This window comes from Coregonus clupeaformis, chromosome 13 (assembly GCF_020615455.1).
Source record: "Coregonus clupeaformis isolate EN_2021a chromosome 13, ASM2061545v1, whole genome shotgun sequence".
Taxonomy (NCBI): Eukaryota; Metazoa; Chordata; class Actinopteri; order Salmoniformes; family Salmonidae; genus Coregonus; species Coregonus clupeaformis.
The window spans coordinates 5,563,958-5,582,412 of NC_059204.1; the positions used below are offsets into that span (position 1 = coordinate 5,563,958).

Here is an 18,455-nt window from a genome sequence, read left to right on the forward strand (position 1 = left end):
TATCTATTATTCGTTCATCTTCATCTCTGATGGAACAATCACCCTCCTGGATGATCACTGAAAGCTTCCTTCTCATAAGGTGGGTGTCTTTTTGCTGAATCCGTATGTGAGAAAGGTGTACTAACATCTGCCATTAGTTTCTCCTAACACTACTTTAGTTAAAGAATTACTATTTTAGTCAATTTTCCCCTATATCAACCCTTTTATATTCCTTTATTGTGAACTATCTTATTTTAGACTGTATAGCCTATGGCTTCCCCCCTTAAATTATTAATATAAACCCAACAACTCCAAAAAAAAATTATTTATTTTTTCCTCCCCCAAAAATCTAATCAAATAAAATATGAATATTAAAAAATTCAATTCAATGCCTTATTCAAAAACCATTTAATTAAAAATAAAAAACCAATTAAAAACTCAATTAAAAATTATGAATAATTTAAAACAAATTTTTTATTCCTATATCACCAATTTATCAATTAGTGTTGGCTATCTTACCACAACCCATCAAATGCAAGTAAATGTAAGTTAGTCAACTTCAAAGCAATCCCAAAAACAAAGCCTGTAACCCCTTGCTCTATAACCCCTAATTATCTTAAATTTACAGAAGAATGTCAGTCTTTGATTCCCAACACATCTGTAATCAAACCCCAGTGATACACAGAGCTTCCAAAATGCAATTTTTAATGAAATAGTATTTGCCAAGCCTATGTAAAATTGTCATCACATCACATATCTTGTAACAGTCTCAAAAATTTTTTTTACTTGATCCTCTGCCGCGTCACGTGATCACTTCCTGTATCTCCTCGCTCCCCCTCTCTCCTGTCTCTCATGACAAGGGACAAAGACACAGAAACAGCTTTTAGTAGTTAATGCAATCACTGAGTATTTCCAACCATTCAATATTCGTTCGTTCTACATTATTCACTCTAAGACTAAACTCAGAACTAAATAGATCGCTCAAAAACATTTTTATTTTATTTTAATCCGTCATTTAATTATTTAATTCATTATACTTCGCCAACATATATTTAATGTATAAATTCAATAGGTCACAAAACAAGTTTCATCTTTAACCAGCCGCCGTTGAAACTAAAATACTCGTGTTAAAATCTCTCCTCTTTGTCTGTGTCCATTTCCCCCTTGCAGGGTAACGCCAAATGGGACCTATGACCTTAACCCACCATTTTGGTTTGTAGGCTTAGCACACCCGCATGTTGTAGTTTTAGCCCCGTAAAATCAAGCGCATGCGCACCTCCATTTAACCCCATGCTTTTTCACCGTGGACTCTCTCCCCAAACAGACGATTAACAGTCCAGCTGTAACTCCCGTTTCCCCCTTATAGTCAAACAACATTTAACAGCGCTCACAAAACATATAACCTGACTTACACACAGAGACAAGTTTAAGAGACTTTAATCCATCGCAATGGAGTCTCTAAGGATACATTAGCATGTAGCACACAACACAATTAGCATTTAGCATTAGCCTTAGCCACGATGTACCATGTAGCATGAAACACACTCCCATTTAGCATTAACATTAGCCTTAGCCTCTAGCTAACTGCGGCCTACTACACAAAGACATACCTGTAATGACGCTCCAGGAGAGTGAGGATCCATTTGCAGTTTTATTACAATCTGGGTCGTACAAACAGGGTCAATCGCCAGCAGACACAACAGTAGGGATAAGGCAACTCGTAATCCAGGTACAGGCATAAGGTCAGGGCAGGCAGCAAGCTTACAAAAATCAGTCCAGTAAAGAATATAGTCCAGGGCAGGCAGCAAAGAATCAAGGAGGGAAAACAGTCCAGAGTAAATCCACGGGCAGACAGACACAGGCGAACACGCTCAGAAAATCACCAGGGTAAACAAGACTTCGCAAAGAGAGAGAGTTTGAGAGCACCTAAATAGTCTACTGATGGGAGTCAGGTGCAACGGTAATCAGAGCCAGGTATGTGGGAAATGTAGTTCAGGGGTTTAATACTCAGGAGAGGGTTCCCTCTGGTGGTGAGCAGGAGGAACAGCGGGAGTCTCGTTTGTGACAGAGCCCCCCCCCTGCGAGCGGCTCCTGACGCGAAGAGGCGAACGACGCCGGGGTCTTCCTCGAGGTCGGGAGGCCGGTTTCTCCGGGTGCGTCCTATGGAACTCAGTCATGAGTGCGGGGGTCGAGTATGTCCTCTGTATTAACCCAGGATCGCTCTTCCGGTCCGTACCCCTCCCAATCCACCAGATATTGGAGGAGCCTGCCCCCGGCGTCTGGAATCGAGTAGATCTCGAACCTGATATGCCTCCTCGCCGTCCACCAAGATGGGTGGAGGGCCCTGATCACTGGTCTGCTCCTCCTCCTCCGCTCTCGGACCACCAGCGGGTTTGAGAAGTGATACATGAAAAGTGGGAGAGATACGATAATTAGAGGGTAATGCCAAACGGAAGGAAACTGGTGTAATCTGTTTAACAATTTGGAAGGGACCTACATACCTGGGACTGAGTTTCTTGCAAGGAAGTCTGAGGCGTAGGTCTCGAGTGGATAGCCAGACCCATTGACCTGGAGTATATTCGGGATTGGGGCGACGGTGACGATTGGCCTGCAACTTCTGTTTCCTGACAGCACGTAGCAAGTGGGTGTGAGCCTGACTCCAGATGTCCTCGCTTCTCTGGAGCCAGTCGTTGACAGAGGGTACCTCGGTGGGTTCCCCTGACCATGGAAATAGGGGAGGTTGGAAGCCCATGACACATTGGAATGGAGTTAGACCGGTGGAGGGTTTCTGGAGTGAGTTCTGTGCATACTCCGCCCACATGAGGAATCGACTCCAGTCTGATTGGTTCTGATGACAGTAGGCTCTGAGAAACCGGGTGATCTCCTGATTGAGGCGTTCTGTCTGACCATTAGATTGTGGGTGATATCCTGAAGTGAGGCTAATGTTGATGTTGAGTTGTTGGAAGAATGCTGACCATACTCTGGATGTGAATTGGGGCCCCCGGTCCGACACGATGTCCTCAGGCAGGCCATAGAAGCGAAACACAAGGTTGCACATGAGTTCGGCTGTTTCCAATGCTGTGGGCAGTTTGGGAAGTGGAATCAACCGGCAGGCCTTGGAGAAGCGATCTATGACAGTGAATATTGTGGTGTTCCCATTGGACTTGGGAAGATCGGTAATAAAGTCTATGGCAAGATGGGACCATGGTCGGTGGGGAACTGGCAGTGGTTGCAGTAGGCCCGATGGTAGTTGTCTGAGATGTTTGCTTGTGTTACAGGTGGTGCATTCGTTAATGAATTTTATTGTGTCTGCCCGCAAGGTTGGCCACCAAAAGCTGTTCTGAAGCAGGTGAACAGTGGCAGCGATTCCAGGATGACCGGAGCTGAGTACGGAGTGAACTTGCTGTAGCACTTTCTGACAGAGATCCTGAGGTACAAAAGTTTTGTTAGGGGGCATTCGGGAGGAGGGGTCTTTTGTGAATTGGCCTGGGTGAGCTCTGTCATGATGTCCCACTGAATAGGGGGCCACGATTAATGACTCAGGAAGCAGGGTTTCCTTGGATTCAGTGGGAACTACACCGTCGTGTTGGCGTGATAATGCGTCTGCTTTGGTGTTCTTTGAACCGGGACGATAGGTAACGGTGAAGTCAAATCGTGTAAAGAAGAGAGCCCACCTCGCTTGTCTGGGATTCAGTCTCTTGGCAGATCGCAAGTATTCCAGATTCTTGTGGTCAGTTAGAATCACAAACGGGTGTTTAGCTCCCTCCAGCCAATGACGCCACTCCTCCATAGCTGCTTTCATGGCCAACAGTTCTCGGTTTCCGGCGTCATAGTTCTGTTCGGCTGGACTAAGTTTGCGGGAGTAATAGGCGCACGGATAGAGCTTGAGTGGGGATCCGTGCCGCTGTGAGAGGATGGCTCAATGCCCGTATTAGAAGCGTCCACCTCAACTGTAAACGGGATTTCAGGATTAGGGTGGTGGAGGATGGGGGCAGATGTGAAACGTGACTTGAGTTCTGCGAAAGCCTCCTGTGCTGTAGTTGACCAGGTGAGGTGTGGTGCATTTCTCTTAGTCATAGAGGTTAAGGGAGAGGCTACCGAGCTGAAATTCCTGATGAAGCGTCGGTAGAAGTTCGCAAATCCCAAGAAGCGTTGTAACTTCTTTAAGGTTACTGGCAGTGGCCAGTCTAGAACGGCCTTGACCTTCTTCTCGTCCATGGCGACTCCCTCCTGGTTGATGATGTAGCCCAAGAAAGACGTGGAAGTCTGGTGAAATTCGCACTTCTCTGCTTTGGCGTATAATTGGTGATCAATGAGTCGTTGTAATACTGTTCTCACGTGTTGCACGTGTTCCTCATAGGTGTTGGAATAGACGAGAATGTCATCGATGTAAACAATTACCCAACGATTAAGCATGTCCCGAAAGACGTCATTGATAAACGACTGAAATACGGACGGACTTTTGGACAGCCCGAAAGGCATCACCAAATACTCATAGTGCCCAGTGCTGGTAGAGAAGGCTGTCTTCCATTCATCACCGTCCCGGATGCGAATGAGATTGTAGGCGCTGCGGAGGTCCAGTTTGGAGAAGTACTTGGCTTTGCGGAGTTGTTCTAGGGCAGCTGGTACCAGCGGTAAAGGATATCGAAACTTGACGGTGATGTCGTTGAGACCCCGGTAGTCGATACAAGGGCGTAGGCCACCGTCTTTTTTTAACAAAGAAGAAGCCAGAGGCTGCAGGTGATGTCGACGTTCTAATGAACCCCTTGAAAGTTCCTCCTCGATGTAGTTGTTCATGGCTTCTGATTCGGGTTGTGATAGGGGGAAGATTCGGCCCTTAGGTGGTGTTGTGCCTGGTAATAGTTCGATGGAACAGTCGCTTGATCGGTGGGGAAGTTCCATCGCCTTGGTCTTGCTAAAAGCTTCGATGAGGTCAGAGTATTCAATGGGAAGAGTGGGGAAAAGGACCGGCTCGTCCTTTAGCGTGACGGTCTGAATGGAGAGTGAAGGGCTGCCAGTTAAGCAGTTGGAGTGACATGACGGGTCCCATTTGATGATACGACCCTCCCTCCATGAGATAAGGGGATTATGTTGACGTAGCCAGGGAGTCCAAGAATAACCGGGTTATGAGGTGATGAGATGACGTAGAAACGAATTACCTCAGTGTGAAGGGTACCGGTCTGTAGTTGAAGGTCCACGGTGGTGTGCAGGACCCTCCCATCGCGAGAGGCCGTCCATCTAGCGCCTCCACTGCCAATTGAGAGTTACAGGAGATTAATGGGAGTTGTTGTTGTTGGGCAAACTCGTGAGACATAAAGTTCCCGGCTGCTCCTGAGTCTAATAGAGCTGATGTGGATATATGATTGCCCTCTAGAGATAATACTATAGGTACTTTGATGCAAGAACTGGAATGATGTGCTTGAACACAAGGACTCACCGAAGAGGGATTACGAGGAGGTGGTCTTGTGGGGCAAAAACGCCCTCAGATGGCCCGGTTGACCACAATAGAGGCAGAGATGTTGACGTATGCGGCGTTCTCGTTCTTCCGGAGTCAGGTGAGTATATCCGAGCTGCATGGGTTCAGTTTGAGACAGAGTGACCGGGTATTGTGTGCTGGTGGGTACCGTTCTGAGTGGACGACGTGAACGAATCAGATTGTCAATCTGAATGGTTAGTTCGATGAATTGATTCAGCGATTTCCCTTCATCTCGGCAGGCCAGTTCGGATTGCAACTCCAAGCTGAGTCCCTTGCGAAAGAGCAGTTTAAGTGTGCTCTCCACCCAGTCGGTTTGAGCTGCTAGAGTGCGAAATGTCAAAGCATATTCTGCTGCGGTATTCCTGCCCTGGCTCAACGCAAGTAGTCGGTCATCAGCTCTCATACCTCCCTCCGGGTGTTCAAATATTTCCCGGAAGCGTTGAAGAAAGGTACCAAACGATGGAAAAGCAGTGCCATCCTCTCTCCAAACCGCCGTCACCCACTCTAACGCCTTGTCAGCGAGGAGTGAGCATACCAAGGAAATCTTGCTGGCATCGGTGACATACATAGCTGGTTGTTGATCAATTAATAATGAACATTGCAGTAGAAATCCCTTACTTTTAGTTGGGTTGCCGTCGAACTTATCAGGGAGAGCCAGACGTGGGTTAACTGTGAGTGACGGTGGGGGAGAAGCGCCCACACTCGCGTTCGGTGGAGGAGGGGCTGGGTTCGTTAGCGACACCGGCAACCTCTGTAGCGTCCTGACGAGTTCCTCTGTTACTGTAGTTAAATGGGTTAGCTGCTGTTGATGAATGGCGAGTTGGTGAGCTTGAGTGGAGATCTCCGTGGACATCTGAACCAGAGCTGCTGGATCGTGTGTTGGCGAAGTCTTCTGTAATGACGCTCCAGGAGAGTGAGGATCCATTTGCAGTTTTATTACAATCTGGGTCGTACAAACAGGGTCAATCGCCAGCAGACACAACAGTAGGGATAAGGCAACTCGTAATCCAGGTACAGGCATAAGGTCAGGGCAGGCAGCAAGCTTACAAAAATCAGTCCAGTAAAGAATATAGTCCAGGGCAGGCAGCAAAGAATCAAGGAGGGAAAACAGTCCAGAGTAAATCCACGGGCAGACAGACACAGGCGAACACGCTCAGAAAATCACCAGGGTAAACAAGACTTCGCAAAGAGAGAGAGTTTGAGAGCACCTAAATAGTCTACTGATGGGAGTCAGGTGCAACGGTAATCAGAGCCAGGTATGTGGGAAATGTAGTTCAGGGGTTTAATACTCAGGAGAGGGTTCCCTCTGGTGGTGAGCAGGAGGAACAGCGGGAGTCTCGTTTGTGACAATACCCCGCACTGCCCTAGTTATTTTGAACCTATTTCTCCTACCGTTTTTGCTACCGGGACTAATGACCATTACACCGAGAAATCAAACCCAATCAGACATCCCGTCGGACGAAAGTCAAATCATAATCACAATCAGATAAACCTCATTAATCCGAGCTCTCTTTAAAAAAAGAAACCCACCGTCCACCCATTCTATCGTGTAAACGGATTTGCCGGCCCAACATCTAAAATGGCCCCCCCTGGAGGTCTTAAAGCGGTACAGTGCCCTAAAGATGAATGCATATCGGCCTTCTCTAAATTTCCCATTGCCAACCGTTACCAATGGAATCTATCTTAATGCTCCAAATTTCCCCATTGCCACCCGTTACCAATGGAATCAATCTTAATGCTCCAAATTTCCCCATTGCCACCCGTTACCAATGGAATCTATTTCAGCAGACTCTAGTCAACAGCAACAACGCCACCCGAGGCAAGGTCGTATGGTACATCTCTCCAGTGTACACAAGTCGTATCCAATCTAACAAACTCCGAAGCGGTAAGAAAAAACTCACCCTTTTTGGCCATGCTTCAAAGCGAGTTAGCCTGGCGGTTGACTGAAACAAGGAAGAGACGCAAACCCAGCCCCACGTTGGGCGCCATTATGTCGTATCGGGTGAATGGTGGCCATTATTGCTGTCAACAAAGAGTCCGTCTATGCTGCATCGTGTTAGAGGCTTTTATTAAAATCACGAGGTTACAGCATAAATGACAGGTGACATGACACCCGGAGAGCGACGCCTCCGAATGGCTGCTCGTTCTGCCCCTCCGTCGTTGTTCCCCCCTTATATATAACCTTCCAAGATGTGAGTGGCTCCCTCTACTGTCCAATCCCCGTGTCTACAACACACTTCCTGTCTGTCATATGTGACGTCACACCCAAAACATTCCCTCTTGATACTAACACAAACAACATTCCATTTCTTCATGAAAAACATTTAACAAAGGCATAATCTTCAGATACGATAGAGCAAACACTGGATGTTTTTTTTTTACTGTTGCTATTACTCATTACTGTAGCCTGTGGAGTAATGACAACGTAAAGACCGTCAATAACCTACAGAACTTGAGACAAGTTTCAATAACCTACAGAACTTGAGACTAACTTCAATAACCTACAGAACTTGAGACAAATGTCAATAACCTACAGAACTTGCAGTATTAAGTGAGTGGCCAAGCCCTCATCAAACATACCATTTATTTATTAATCAAAATCCAGCCGTTTTGCACCACCACCAGCTATTGTGCTCATAATTCCCGCTGTGAAAATAGCTAATATATTTCTGACACACCTCCTGACATATACCACCAGCAATAAGATTTACCATTGCATTAGGTTTGTTAAAATAGAGCCCTTAGAGTTAAAGGGATTCTCCAGTACTTTCGAATATTTTATAGCCAGTAGTTCTGAAAGTAGCACTCACGAGACAAAAGCGGTCCCCGAAAATTGCGTACTACGTCACATACAGGGGAGGTTAGCATGTCTTGGGGGTTGGATCTTTGACCCTCTGTAACTTTCTCACTCATCATTATTCACAATTAATTCAGGATTATCCGTAATCATGGTAACATCCACATTAATGTAGAAGTGTTTAGAAACATATTCTATTCTTATTTACAATAAAAGTGACTCCAAAATGAGAGAATACATTATTTATCATTCTTTTCTATTGGGCACAAAATAATCTGAAACACAACCAAAACTAACTGCAAATGCATCCAACAAGTATTTAGGGTCAGAAGCTTGATGTAGTCATTGCGTGCTAGGAATATAGGAGCAAATACTATACTTTTGACTACATTATCTATAAGAATCTTTAGGGGTAACAATAATTTTGACCCCTACCTTTTTGAGATTTTTCTTTATTACTTGTTAAACAACATCTCGTACTCTCGTAACTGTATTAGTATAAAATAACATAATTTTCCCAATTATTTGGAGCATACAATATAGCTCAGTATTTGAATTATTTATTTTATACAGTCATTATTGCTAATCTTTATCAAGGGTGTAAATCATTTTGGACCCTACTGTATGTGCAGATATGTGCACCACGTCATTGCTCTTTCTCGCTCTGCTGTGGCTGCATCATGTGCATCTTGCTAGCTGTCACTCAAATTGCGAGGTACTGAAGTGTCACACCCAGACCGGTTTCACCTGTCTTGTACTTGTCTCCACCCCCACCAGGTGTCTCCCATTTGTCCTCATTATCCCCTGTGTATTTATACCAGTGTTTTCTGTTTGTCTGTTGCCAGTTCGTCTTGTCTCGTCAAGCTTACCCGCGTTTTTCCCGTACTCCTGTTTTGCTCTAGTCCCTGTTTTTCAGTTTCCCCAGTTTTGACAATTCTGCCTGCCCTGACCCTGAGACTGCTTGCCATTCTGTACCTTGTGACACTGTTCTGGATTACCGACCTCTGCCTCAGGTACAGATATGAAGCTCATTGGTTGAACTCAAATTTCTAGGGGGTAAATGTAGGAAAAATGGCGCAGCACAGCATCCAGAAAACTGTTCCTTTCAAACTAGGGATTTTGTGGCTAATTGAGGTAAAACAGTAATTCAGCTCATATATTATGCATGTATGAACTACACTGACACATCCAGACCAAAGTGGGAGGTTTAAAAAATACTTAGTAGTCGCCAAAGTTCGGGAGCATGTCTTTAAGAAATGTCTCTGATGGATTATATATATTTTTTTTACATTTTACACCAAAGTAGAGTAATTCCAACAAACCAGTGATGGCCAGTTATCTTAATTTGCAACTATTTACTGAGTTACAGAATATCTGTGAAATTTACACTTTTGAACGTGTACTATTAACTCTGTGTAGTGTGGAACCATATAGACACTTTTTGATTGTTAAATTGAACAGTATTAGATTTGCAGTGACTTATCATGAGTGCATGAACATGAAAGACCAATCTGTTTTAGTTCATGAGGCCAGGTTTTTTTAATCACAGTTTCAATGATCATTTTCTAGAACCAAATTTCAAGTTTAAGTGATGCCACATCTGTCAGGCAAGCTGACTTCAGTGGAAGCTGATCCAGGATGTTACAAACTGAACAGGAGAGAAGTGGAAAAAGGCGCAAGGAAGAAAAGGAAAGGAAAAAACAAAGGAGAGAAAGAAAGGCTGAAGGAAAGAAGAAAAATAGGTGAGCAGTCAAGAGTCTCTAGAGCGAGCATCAGTTTCCTCTCCACGCCGGTTGGTTGGCTCAATGGTACATTACTTGACAATAGAAAAACAGAAGACGACCAGCGACGTCAACAACTCTTTACTTCTGGGCGGGGATCATGCTGTCGATGGCCTCTCCCTTCTCCAGCTTCTTCTCCATCTCCACCATGAGCTTGACACCATCCACCACCATCTGGACCTGATCTACCTCAGAGGATCCCAGACGGTCAGCGTTGGAGATGTCGAACACTCCACCCACGGAGGCGGTGTCCACGCCACCTGTAGAGAGCAGGGAAAAGGGAGAGAGAAGCGGGTGTAAGTGAATGTCTCAGACAATCTCTGCACCATTACTCATACCGTAAATCATCTAAATATCACCAAAAATAACAGACTAAATGAATAGATGTCCTAACCGCTGTGGATATGGCTATTTCAGAATAGCTTTCGGTCATCTTAATCTCTGTTCCTTTTTACATGTTTTGTTGTTAAAGGGAAGACTGTCGTGATCTGTGACGAATCAGAGTTGAATATATCAGCAGCTGTTCTAGATATTTTTTGTTGTGCGTGTTGATACCTGTGCCACGCTTCTGCAGACGCAGCCTGGTCAAGATCTCCTCAAACTTGGCGTGTGTACTCAGCTTGGGCAGCTTGACGTGCACGCCACCACGCAGACCAGTTCCCAGGTTGGAGGGGCAGGTCAGTACGTAGCCAAGATGCTCGTTCCACATGAAGCCGTGGTTGTGCTTCTTGAAAGTCTCCTCAATCTGTCAGGTGAAAGAAACAACCCTGTATCAACATTCTTGTAATTGTCTCTCTGCGTTTTCATGTCTTTTCATTGTGTTAGGGGTGTTTTTCTGCATTGTCAAAATGGCAGCCAAGTTACCCGTGAAACAAGTCAGTATTCGACGTCCATCCATGTCTGAGGACGTCGGGAGATGACGTGGAAACCGGCCACTAGGGGCAACAGTGAGCACTGTTACCCTCAAGTAGGTGTCGGTTTTGCTAGGGTGTTGTGGACGGGGCTAGTGGATGGGCATAAGTTATTTTTGAGATTTTGTTTTATGCCAATCCCTAACCTTAACCCTTACCTTAACCATTCAGAGTTAATGCCTAACCTTAAGATTTCAGAGTTAATGCCTAAACTTAACCCTAACCTTAAACATTCTGAGTTAATGCCTAAACTTAACCTTAAACATTTCTAAATTTGATGTTTGCAACAACTTCGAAATTTGAGGTTTGAGATACATGGTTGAACGTCTAATTCAGACGTGAGACTGTGAGAGCTAGTTGCAAAATAGTTTCAGTACCAGTACATACCCTTTTCAGACCAACGCAGAAGCGTCTGAAGACCTCCTTCATGTTGCCACCCTTCTCCATGGAGATGACACGCAGGTGATCCTCCTCGTTCACCCAGACCAAGAAGCTCTTGGCATCGTTGTGCCTTCAGAAAGGAGGGATGAGGTTTCACATGACACATCACTATGATACGTGGTGGGATATTCTGTACAGTACAATACAGTATTGTTTTGGTTGACTATTGGTATGGGTCTGTGTTCTGGGGACATACCAGATTCCTCTTGCATCGGGCCAGTCACGGGCCATACCAGCGCCCAGCAGCAGGGGGGAGACGGGCTTGTCAAACAAGAAGTGGTCAGCGATAAGCTGCTCCTGCTCGGCATCGCTCATCTTATTCAGGGGGTAGTACTTTCCCTTGAATTCACCATCCAGGGTGTTCAGAGCTGGAGAGACAGAAAACCCCTCAGTTTCCCCTCACTCTTAACATGGTATCTCCCTGCATGGAGTTATCCGACACCATGCACTAGTCATTTTAGCTAAGGATTCACTCTTGATCTCTATTTCCAATTAATTTGAGGGGTGGCTAAGAATTCGGATCTCCATTTCCCTTTTGTTCGTTTTACTGCCTAGCTTCATGCATAATCCTGTGAATGTACTGTAGCTATCGATAGCTGGGAGGCTCACCCTCGACGGACAGTCTCTCCACTGCTCTGCGCTCGCCACGGCTGTTGTGGGGGGGCAGGGTATATCCCTTGATGCTGCGGCCGGTACGCACACGGCTGGACAGGACGTAGCTGGGGTCCAGGTCATCCCCTCCCTACACAGAGAGAAGGTCACAACAGAGTTTTAGACCTGAACATTTAAAGTGTCTCAAAGAAGTTTGTGATTCCCAACCTCCTATGTAGAGATTATTCAAACATTTTCCACACTACTTTTGCTCAGCAGTACTCTTTGGCATTTCATATAGCAAATGAAAGCCATAAAACATGTCAGAAGAATGAGCCTCTACCTTCAGGTTCTCGAAGTTCAGGTCGGTCTTGTGCTTGTCTGTGGGCTTGTATCCACTATGACGGTCTGAGATGATGGGGTCCAACAGATCCTTGAAGACCTCGTAGGACTCCTCATCACCAGCCACGCAGCCAACGGTCATGATGAAGGGGTGACCTGAGGAGGGGGAGGAGGGTAAAAAGGCAGCACATCTACATAGTAGGCTAACTGACATTAATAAACCACTGTTGTATGAAAAATACGCAAGAATTCAAAGTGTGTGAGTGTGATATGTGAAATGTACGCTGCACATACAGTATTATATATTGTAAGAAACTAAAAGCCCACGAACATTGAAGCTTGCGCATATAACCCTCCATATAAGCCCCAATTCCACATGCATTACAGCGTTGCATTATTGGAACTCCTCAACTGGGTTCCTGTGTCCATCCCACTCAATGACTAGAGTGCAGTCTTGGTTATAGGCTACATCATCACCCTAGTACCCACACGCCACTTCATCTAGTTAATATTATATGTTGTGGTATTAGTATCTCTTAAGCAATTGCATTATGATTGATTGATGCCTAAGCTTCAACTCAGCAGGCTACTATGGTTGTGCAGACTACTTTAGGGATCATAACTTCTCAGCTCTACCTTTGACAGTTGTGTGTTTGTGGTGATATCCTCAGAGGGTTTGGGAGATATGTGGCACTCACCAGGGTTGTCGACACCGGTCTGGATGACGTCATCCACGGTGAAGCCGGAGGAGGTCTGTTTGTCCCTCAGTTTGGCGTACATGTCCTTGGTCAGCACCTTGGCCATGTGGTTGTTGTGCTTGGTGAGGTCAGGGTACTCCTCCTCAACTTTGAAGTTGAGTTTGAAGTTGTTGTGGGTGTTACCGAAAGGCATGATTGCGTTTCTAACACTGTAGGGGTGAAAGAAAATAAGAAATCTTCAGATCTTTATTGTCTATTTGCACAGAAAACAATCCACAAATCCTAATAGTAACCGATCTGATAGGAAGTTCCCTGACACTGACAGCTGAGTAGAGTCTACAAGGAGTGCTCTGTCTCAGGGCCAGAGAAACTTCCTTAGCCCAACGTTTTAAAAGATTACTGTGGGATACTCGATAGAACAGCTGCAAAAACTCCTAGTGGTGTGGATACCCCGTATCCTAGTTACAAACGTCAGTCAACGTCCCCGTCCACTGGGTCATGTTTCTGTTCGGAATAGATAAGGGGGAGGAGCACTTGTGTGTTGGGTATTTTTAACACCCTCAACCCAAACCTCACATCCTCTTCAACATTCCACCCCTATCCTATATTCCCTTTGTCCCCTTACCTATGCAACATATTTCCAACCCCTCCTCTCCACTCATGCAAAGAGCCCCCCCTTCATGTCATTACCCTTTCCAGCCCCTCTTGCTTTTCCATCACAATATCTTGAAACATTTAGCTACCTTGATGCGCGTCACACATGAAGTCTTGTGAAACAACATTGCTGTGTATTTGTTTTTTAACACCAGGGTAAATTGATTTTAAAGGTCAACTCATTAATTGAATTGTATTCACTATACTTGATAGGCCATTCTCCAATTCATAAATTGTATTTCCTTTATGTTCCTTAAATGCATTTGGTTGGGATGGAATTTACCTCAACCTTTCTTGAAATATTGATTGAAAAGAATGAGCACATGATCTGGACGGAACTATTGACACACTTGTTGCATCACATGCCCATGTCCAAAAGCAATGAAAAGGGTGTGACTGTTACAGTAACTGTCCGAAAAGCAACTTCTGGACATTCAAGACCAGCAATCTTTTTACACCTGTTCCACAGCTGTGTATAGCCCTTATACTGTATCTGATTGTGATACACTTACTTATCTATCTCAGTATCCACACCAGAGAACCATTTGCCGACACAAAGCTTATAAAAGTTTGCAACAGTTCACAACTTCACAATTCACATCTTCATTTCCAGATAATTTTTTTGTTTTTATCAAATGAGCCAAGAGAATCAGACTCCTACTAAGATATGCTGTTCATTATCCCACTGATCTGAAACCCTTCCAGAATGCCCCCATATATACATTTGCTGACCCATTACTTATTTTTGCATCATTAAGTATATGCCTCATTTAAGTATATTGTTATTTGTATTATTTATTTGCACAGAAGAAAAATACAAAACAATATGATTAAAACTAAAAAACGAAAGAAAAGTGTGTAGGAAAGGTTAAAAAACAACAACTGAGGAGCTTGTAAAGCACCTCCCCCTTTCAAATAGGGACAAGACAAAATAACAGAACTCAGCTAACTAATGTGCACAATTACATTTTTCAAACCTTTTCTCCCCAAAAACTGTAAGCTCAGAAGCCTTTCCGAGTCCAACTAATCCAAACCGCCACACTGCCCTCATCCCAAAGCCTTAGCTATTCATACAAAGCACAGCGTTGCGTTTTTACCTGCACACCAGACAAGAAAAAGAAGTAACAGTCCTTGGGATCAGATCCTGTTCACCAGAGCCAAAATATAGAGGTCACCCAACTCTGAAGATCCTTGCCCTGTTCTTATATACCGGGCAGACACGCAGCCATTGGCTGCCCATTTTATTGCATGCCAGTCTCTCATTGGCCCAAGCCTGTCTCTGATACCCAGTTTAGTTTACGAAAGGACTGGATTTACATCTGTCATCCAAGGCGGGGCTGCAGCTGCACCCTCACCCTCTCAACCCCTCCATGCTCTCCCCTCCCTGTCTCCCTGCAATAGAGCCTGTGGTGGGGGATCTAGTGTTTTTGTGGAGTCCATCCAGGATTTTTGCAGTCGATTCCTGACTCTTGCTAGCAGAGTCTATGGAATTGACTCTCTTTAGACTCCAAGTTAACAAAACTGGCCAAAATGAGCTACAATTAGCTATAATTGAGTGTGTGTATGCACACTCATGAACTATGTGATTGACTAGTGATACAAACGGAGCTGTCTGACAATCTACTAACCAAAATAATCAAGGCTAATCAGTACATCAGCCTAGCTGCCTATACCTTAATGAATTTAAAACTCAATAAACAGATAGCTTGAAGCTGCTCTTTAGTCGAAGAACATGCTATTGTATTGCAGATATGTGTTACTTACATTATCCTAAAATAATCAATATTAGCAGCAATCAATTCTTTTTTTAAATAAAATGGGAGTAGACCCGCTCGATGGTCAAGGAGTCGAGGAATCAAGTATTTTGGAGTCGACTCTCCACTGGGTCATCAGGATGGTGGGAGGGGTTGTGCGATAGGGTGGGAGTAGTAAGTAGCACGCTCCAAAAAAGCTGAGCAATGCTTTTGACAAACATGCCATGGATAGCAGGGGTCCTTATGTCAGTAGCAAAGGTTGGGAAAAGCTGGAATTCTTTTGCCTTATCACATGGATTCCTATACCCCATGAACGCTACTCAGTTTAGCCTATAGTAGGTTTGTCTTTTAATGTGTTTTGTATATTACACATTAATTAGTAATGCATGTGTAATGCATGTTATTTACATGTCAAGTGAATTATATTAATGTTATATTCAATGTCACCTTAGATCAATGCAGGCCACATTAGATCAATGATCTGGCATTAATGACCACATGTACTCTTAAATCTCAACCCGGTACAGCCAGAAGAGGACTGGCCACTCTTCGGAGCTTGGTTCCTCTCTAGGTTTCTTTCTTCCTAGGTTCCTGCCATCTGGGGAGTTTTTCCTATGCACTGTGCTTCTGCATCTGCATTGCTTGCTCTTTGGGGTTTTAGGCTGGTTATCTGTAAAGCACTTTGTGACAACTGCTGATGTAAAAAGGGCTTTATAAAATGCATTTGATTGATTGATTGAACAGCAGATCTAGTTTGCGCATCATTATGTTTTTATCCAGACAGAGTATTTGCAAGAAGGACATTTTAGCAGCGTTGGAAGCCCATCATGTGGCGGGGATATGTGTCTGTTGGCGGGTGAGGGCAGGCCCACAACTTCAGACACAGTCTACTCTGACCCAGTCTTGTTCTGGGTTTCTTTATGGCCACTGTATGATTAGAGGGGCTGTCAAAGAAAGATTAGATGGTGGGAAGGATAACTTTTTGGTGGTACTGTCTGGTGCTGTCCCCTCAATCTTAGCTAGCTAGCTAAAGTTATACTGCATCAAGTTTTCCTGGCGACATCACAATGATGACAAAAGGTTTTCCTGCTAATTATTTGTCTCCTTTTCAAATGGCATCATGTTTCCAAGCCACTCTAATGCCCTTTGAATCAAATCTTCATCAGCGCCAATTGAAAATGTTCAGTCAGGCACCAGTATTACACTCATGCCTGAGATGTTGTAGAGCCCCTTGGTGGTTTGATTCACCCAAACCATCTCCCATTCCTGTCTCGTGCAAATTAATCCATGCATCTGCCACTATAATTGTAATATTATCAAATGACCCCCAAAAGTCAATCACATTACTTTGCACCCATAATGGACACTACAGACCCCTTCCCTAATTCAAATTAATTCATTATTATGATGTTGTGCTTCTCTCAAATGCTCCTCTGTATGTTGTATTTCCTAGTTATTGAGGTCATAAATATGACATAATGGCATTCAAGTGTTTTTTATTCAGAACAATTATTCAAAATCTGTTTTACCTCATTTCTACCAGTATGTTACATGTGCAACCAGAGGGGGAAAAAACTCTAGACCCCCTTTACTCCACACACAGAGATGCGTACAAAGATCTCCCTCGCCCTCCATTTGGCAAAACTGACCATAACTATATCCTCCTGATTCCTGCTTACAAGCAAAAACTAAAGCAGGAAGTACCAGTGACTCGCTCAATACGGAAGTGGTCAGATGACGCAGATGCTAAGCTACAGGACTGTTTTGCTAGCACAGACTGGAATATGTTCCGGGATTCTTCCGATGGCATTGAGGAGTACACCACATCAGTCACTGGCTTCATCAATGACGTCGTCCCCACAGTGACCGTACGTACATACCCCAACCAGAAGCCATGGATTACAGGCAACATCTACACTGAGCTAAAGGGTAGAGCTGCCGCTTTCAAGGAGCGGGACTCTAACCCGGACGCTTCTGCTATGAAATCCTGCTATGCCCTCCGACGAACCATCAAACAGGCAAAGCGTCAATACAGGACTAAGATTCAATCCCACTACACCGGCTCAAATGCTCATCGGATGTGGCAGGGCTTGCAAACTATTACAGACTACAAAGGGAAGCACAGCCGCAAGCTGCCCAGTGACACGAGCCTACCAGAAGAGCTAAATGACTTCTATGCGCGCTTCGAGGCAAGCAACACTGAAGCATGCATGAGAGCACCAGCTGTTCCGGACGACTGTGTGATCACAATCTCCGTAGCCAATGTGGGTAAGACCTTTAAACAGGTCAACATTCACAAGGCCGCAGGGCCAGACGGATTACCAGGACGTGTACTCTGAGCATGTGTTGACCAACTGGCAAGTGTCTTCACTGACATTTTCAACCTGTCCCTGACCGAGCCTGTAATACCAACACGTTTCAAGAAGACCACCATAGTCCCTGTGCCCAAGATCACCAAGGTAACCTGCCTAAACTACCGACCTATAGCAGTGCTTTGAAAGGCTGGTCATGGTTCACATCAACACCATTATCCCAGAAACCCTAGACCCACTCCAATTTGCATACAGCCCCAACAAATCCACAGATGACGCAATCTCTATTGCACTCCATACTGCCCTTTCCCACCTGGACAAAAGGAACACCTACGTGAGAATGCTATTCATTGACTACAGCTCAGCGTTCAACACCATAGTGCCCTCAAAGCTCATCACTAAGCTAAGGATCCTGGGACTAAACACCTCCCTCTGCAACTGGATCCTGGACTTCCTGACGGGCCGCCCCCAGGTGGTAAGGGTAGGTAACAACACATCTGCCACGCTGATCCTTAACACGGGGGCCCCTCAGGAGTGCGTGCTCAGTCCCCTCCTGTACTCCCTGTTCACCTATGACTGCATGGCCAAGCACGACTCCAACACAATCATTACGTTTGCCGACGACACAAAAGTGGTAGGCCTGATCACAGACAACGATGAGTCAGCCAATAGGGAGGAGGTCAGAGACCTGGCAATGTGGTGCCAGGATAACAACCTCT

The 18,455-nt window shown here is 44.9% G+C and overlaps 1 protein-coding gene across 1 annotated transcript; it reads right to left on the reverse strand.

Moving 5' to 3' along the window:
- Positions 1 to 9,766: 9,766 nt before the first annotated feature.
- ckma (creatine kinase, muscle a) lies at positions 9,767 to 14,875 on the reverse strand. Its single transcript, XM_041893746.1, has 8 exons — positions 14,768 to 14,875; positions 13,017 to 13,225; positions 12,320 to 12,474; positions 11,995 to 12,127; positions 11,582 to 11,753; positions 11,332 to 11,455; positions 10,589 to 10,778; positions 9,767 to 10,293 (listed from the first exon to the last, which is right to left on the reverse strand). The coding sequence occupies exons 2-8, from the start codon at positions 13,207 to 13,209 to the stop codon at positions 10,115 to 10,117; spliced, it is 1,146 nt and encodes a 381-aa protein (XP_041749680.1). The 5' UTR covers positions 13,210 to 13,225; positions 14,768 to 14,875; the 3' UTR covers positions 9,767 to 10,114.
- Between the last annotated feature and the right edge of the window lie 3,580 nt (positions 14,876 to 18,455).

Excerpts from the sequence above, each read along its gene's own strand:
- ckma (XM_041893746.1), bottom strand. The coding sequence starts at position 13,209 with ATGCCTTTCGGTAACACCCACAACAACTTCAAACTCAACTTCAAAGTT. Across the intron at positions 12,128-12,319 it reads TGAACTTCGAGAACCTGAAG|GGAGGGGATGACCTGGACCC; the intron begins GTAGAGGCTCAT and ends CTCTCTGTGTAG. Across the intron at positions 11,456-11,581 it reads CCCGATGCAAGAGGAATCTG|GCACAACGATGCCAAGAGCT; the intron begins GTATGTCCCCAG and ends TCCTTTCTGAAG.